Source organism: Arachis hypogaea, chromosome 16 (assembly GCF_003086295.3).
Source record: "Arachis hypogaea cultivar Tifrunner chromosome 16, arahy.Tifrunner.gnm2.J5K5, whole genome shotgun sequence".
NCBI lineage: Eukaryota > Viridiplantae > Streptophyta > Magnoliopsida > Fabales > Fabaceae > Arachis > Arachis hypogaea.
In genome coordinates this window covers 133,510,946-133,515,108 of record NC_092051.1, presented here as the reverse complement: position 1 = coordinate 133,515,108, position 4,163 = coordinate 133,510,946, and the positions used below count along the sequence as shown (strand labels likewise).

Below are 4,163 nucleotides of genomic sequence, written 5' to 3'. Positions count from 1 at the left end.
ATCTACCGCTAGGTAATATTGAAATTGAGTCACATGCATGCATGACCTTAACCATCACTATAATCACTACCAAAAAAAAAATACTGAAAATTATCAAATTTATTAGTTGAATAACAAAAAATAATTTGTCGATAATATATTTACTGGCAGATTTTTAGTTACAATTAATCTGACAGTATAATTTTTGTCGGTAATTAATTATGAACCGTCAAATTTTTCAATCCGTTGGTAGTTACTGTTGAATTTTGTGATGGAATATTTTTTTAATCCGCCAGTAATTACCGACGAAAAAGTTCCGCTAATAATTATGGCGCTCCACTATTTTCTTTCCCACCTAATTACCATCGGATTTTGCCACCGAAAGGGACGGATTTATGTATAAGGCAGTGGGGGCAACTGCCCCCAGTCAAATTTCAAATAATAAAGAGTACTTCTTAGTGAAATGTCTAGATTGCCCCCATTATATAATTACTTTTGCCCCCAGCCCAAAGCCCCAGCCCAACTTCTTCTCTCTTTCTCTCCAAATCCCTAACTTTTCCAGCCTCTGCCTTCCAACCTCCAAGCCCCAGAATTACTGCCGCCAGACCAGACCACTACTCCGCGTTTCTGCCGCTCCGTGGCTCCGCCAGACCGCCAGTGTGGGCTATGTGGCAGTGTTACTAGCTCCCTGTCACTCCGCGTTTCTGCTCCTCGTGACTCCGCCGTCTCCGCGACTCCTTGTATCGCCGCGATTCTCCCGCGTGGCTCCGTCTCTGTTGGTTTCTCCTTGCATCGCCGCCACGCCGCGCCTAGGGGTTCTCACTTCTCAGGTTCTACCTTCTTTTATGCCACTGCTTATGATTTGTGATTTTGTGTGGATCTGCTGCTGCGTTCCTCTTCTGCGTTCCTTCCTTTGGCACTCAGCAATTCGGCATCTGATTCTGCGGTTCTGCCTTCTTCTTCAACGAACATCAATTTTTTCTGGGCTTTTGGAGTTCTGGTTGACTGGTTCTTTTTTATTCTACAATCCTCTTCTTTGTTGCCACTGGCGCCACACCGCTACTGGGTGTCTGGGTCATCCTCCTGAAGTTTAGTTTGCCTCTTGGTACATGATTAGGAACCCAAATCAACCTTTCAACTTATCAAGAGTAGTAAACAGCAAACAATTTTCAAGTCTACCCTATAACTAATTAATTATAGCATATGTATATTATAAATAAATAAGCTTTTGGGGTGGGGAATGGCCGAATGGGGATTTAGAATAAAGGAATGATTTGTGACTGAATAAGAATTAATAGTTAAGAATCAATAGGTCTTAGGTCAGGCGGTATTGTGTATTTGTGTTGGTTTTCATATACTTAATTCACTTAGTTGCTTCATTCATCTTTTCGTTCATTTGTTTCATTGTTTGATAAATGAAAATTTCATATAGTTGGTTTCGAAATTGTGAATTTGTGATTGAATTTGTTCTTATGTAATTTGTGATTGAAATTGTGAATTTTTGATTGAATTCGTTAATTATTTTTGTGTATTGAGTTATTTTGAATTAGAAATTTGGGATATTATTAGTTGCTAGCTTGCTGTTGTTGTTAATGGATCAATTTTTTATTTATATTTTTATGCTGAACTTCTCAATTTGGGAAGAATTGTAAATTAATTTTATTAATGAATTAATTTAGGTTTATAATTTTAATCTATTAGTGATAGAGAAATATTTCAAAAGAACTTCATAATTGGAGATTGGATCCCAAAACAATTTATCGAGCTCTTCTAACAAGAGGAGATTTTTAGAATTTGAAGTAGAGAGTCTCATAGCAAATCCAGGACAACGACCAAAGATTTCAAGTTATCATCCGAATGACAGAGACAAAGTTAGATGCGCGTATTTGCAAAGAGGTCCTTGTCAACCAAGGACTCATGATTTTCCGCAAACTACTTGTGGTTCTTCTTTTCGAAGATTCAATCCTAGTCGGTTTGATGATTATGGCAATTGGTTAGAGTATAGTATATTAAAAGACAGGGACGGATTTATAGTATTTCCACTGATAAAATTTTCTGGATCCGTCACTGTCAAAAGATGCTGTTTTTGTCTTTGTTGTTATCTTATGAAACATGAGAATGAAGGTGGCGATGCTTTTGTAACCAATGGCTTTTCAAATTGGAAAAAAAAAAGGAGAGATTACAAACTCATGTTGGGATTCATGATAGTGCTCATAATCAAGCTTGGAGAAAATGTGAAGCACTTATGAAGCCAAAACAACACATTAGTGCTGCTATTGAAAAACAATCTGAGCAGGCTAAAAAGAATTATCAAATTCACTTGACAACCACAATTGATTGTATTAGATTTCTTTTCCGACAAGGATTGGCCTTTCGTGGTGATGATGAGACAGATGATTCTGTTAATCAAGGAAATTTTTTAGAACTTCTAAACCTTCTTGCACAACATAATGAAGAGATTGATCGTGCTTTTAAAAATGCTCGTGGGAATCTTAAACTAAGAGCTCCCTCAATTCAAAAAGATATTGTAAGAGCGGCTGTAAGTGAAACGACAAAAGCTATTGTAAATGATCTTGGGGATGAATTGTTTGCTGTTTTGGTTGATGAAGCTCGCGATATTTCTATTAAGGAGCAAATGTGTTTGTTTAAGGTATGTGAATAAAGAAGGGCAAGTTAGGGAGCATTTTCTTGGTCTTGTTCATGTTTCAAATACTAATGCTTTATCTCTAAAATTAGCATTGGAGTCATTATTAGAAACATATAATTTAAGTTTATCAAGAGTACGTGGCCAAGGATATGATGGTGCAAGTAATATGCAAGGAGAATTTAATGGTTTGAAAACTTTGATATTGAAAGAAAATTCTTATGCTTTCTATGTACATTGCTTTGCCCACCAACTTCAGTTAGCTCTTGTAACGGTTGCAAAAAAACAAGTTGAAATTGCTTTGCTTTTTAATTTGTTAACCAATTTGTGCAATGTTGTTGGAGCTTAGTGTAAACGAAGAGATATGCTTCGTGATAGTCAAATGACTAAGACAATTGAAGCATTACAAAGTGGAGAAATTTCTAGTGGACGTGGGTTGAATCAAGAAATAGCTGTGAAAAGAGCTGGAGATACTAGATGGGGTTCACACTATGGAACTATACTTCGATTAATTTCTTTGTTTCCTTCCGTGGTCAATGTTCTTGAATATGTTGAGGAAGATGGAAATAATTCAGAACAAAGAGCTGAAGCATGTCATTTATTGAATGTCATTCAATCCTTTGAATTTATTTTCAACTTGCACTTGATGAAAAATATTTTGGGAGTTACTAATGAATTATCTCAAGCATTACAAAGGACTGATCAAGACATTGTAAATGCTATGGCATTGGTTAAAGTGTCTAAGCAACGATTGCAAACTATAAGAGATGATGGTTGGTCTCTTTTACTTGATGAAGTCTCATTGTTTTGTGACAAACATAATATTACCGTTCCAAAAATGGATGATATATTTGTGTCACAAGGAAGATCAAGACGCAAAGCTCAAAAGATCTCAAATTTGCATCATTTTCAAGTTGAGATATTCTATCAAGTAGTTAATAGACAACTTCAAGAACTCAATAATCATTTTACAGAGGTGAATACTGAAATGTTTCTTTGTATAGCTTGTCTGAATCCAAGACATTCATTTCTTGCATTTGATAAGGAGAAGTTGATCCAATTAGCTCAGTTCTATCCATTAGAATTTTCTTCTACTCAACTTTTGGCACTTGATAGTCAACTTGAGAATTTCATATTAGATGTGCGTTCTGATGATCAATTCTCAAACTTAAATGGGATTGGTGTTCTTTCTCAAAAATTGGTTGAGAATTGAAAAAGTATTGTTTATCTATTAGTGTTTCTTCTTTTGAAGTTAGCTTTAGTTTTGCCTGTAGCAACTGCATCAGTTGAAAGAACTTTTTCTGCTATGATAATCATAAAGAGTCGGCTTCGCAACCGTATGAGAGATGAATTTTTAAATGATTGTTTAGTGACTTATATAGAAAGAGAGACATTTGATTGTATTGACAATAAAAAGATTATTCAATCTTTTCAAAATATGAAACCCAGAAGAATGGAATTTTAAATTATTTACTGTTGTAAATTATTTTATTGTCTTAATTTGTTAGTTAAATAATTTGAGGAGTAATCATATTTTATA

At 35.1% G+C, this 4,163-nt stretch overlaps 1 protein-coding gene across 1 annotated transcript; it reads left to right on the top strand.

Annotated features, from left to right (window-relative positions):
- Nucleotides 1–3,005: 3,005 nt before the first annotated feature.
- On the top strand, nucleotides 3,006–3,836 carry LOC114925515 (uncharacterized). Its single transcript, XM_029293874.1, has one exon. It carries the CDS (start codon nucleotides 3,006–3,008, stop codon nucleotides 3,834–3,836), a length of 831 nt encoding a protein of 276 aa, XP_029149707.1.
- The last annotated feature ends 327 nt before the right edge of the window (nucleotides 3,837–4,163 follow it).

Excerpts from the sequence above, each read along its gene's own strand:
- LOC114925515 (XM_029293874.1), top strand. The coding sequence starts at position 3,006 with ATGACTAAGACAATTGAAGCATTACAAAGTGGAGAAATTTCTAGTGGA.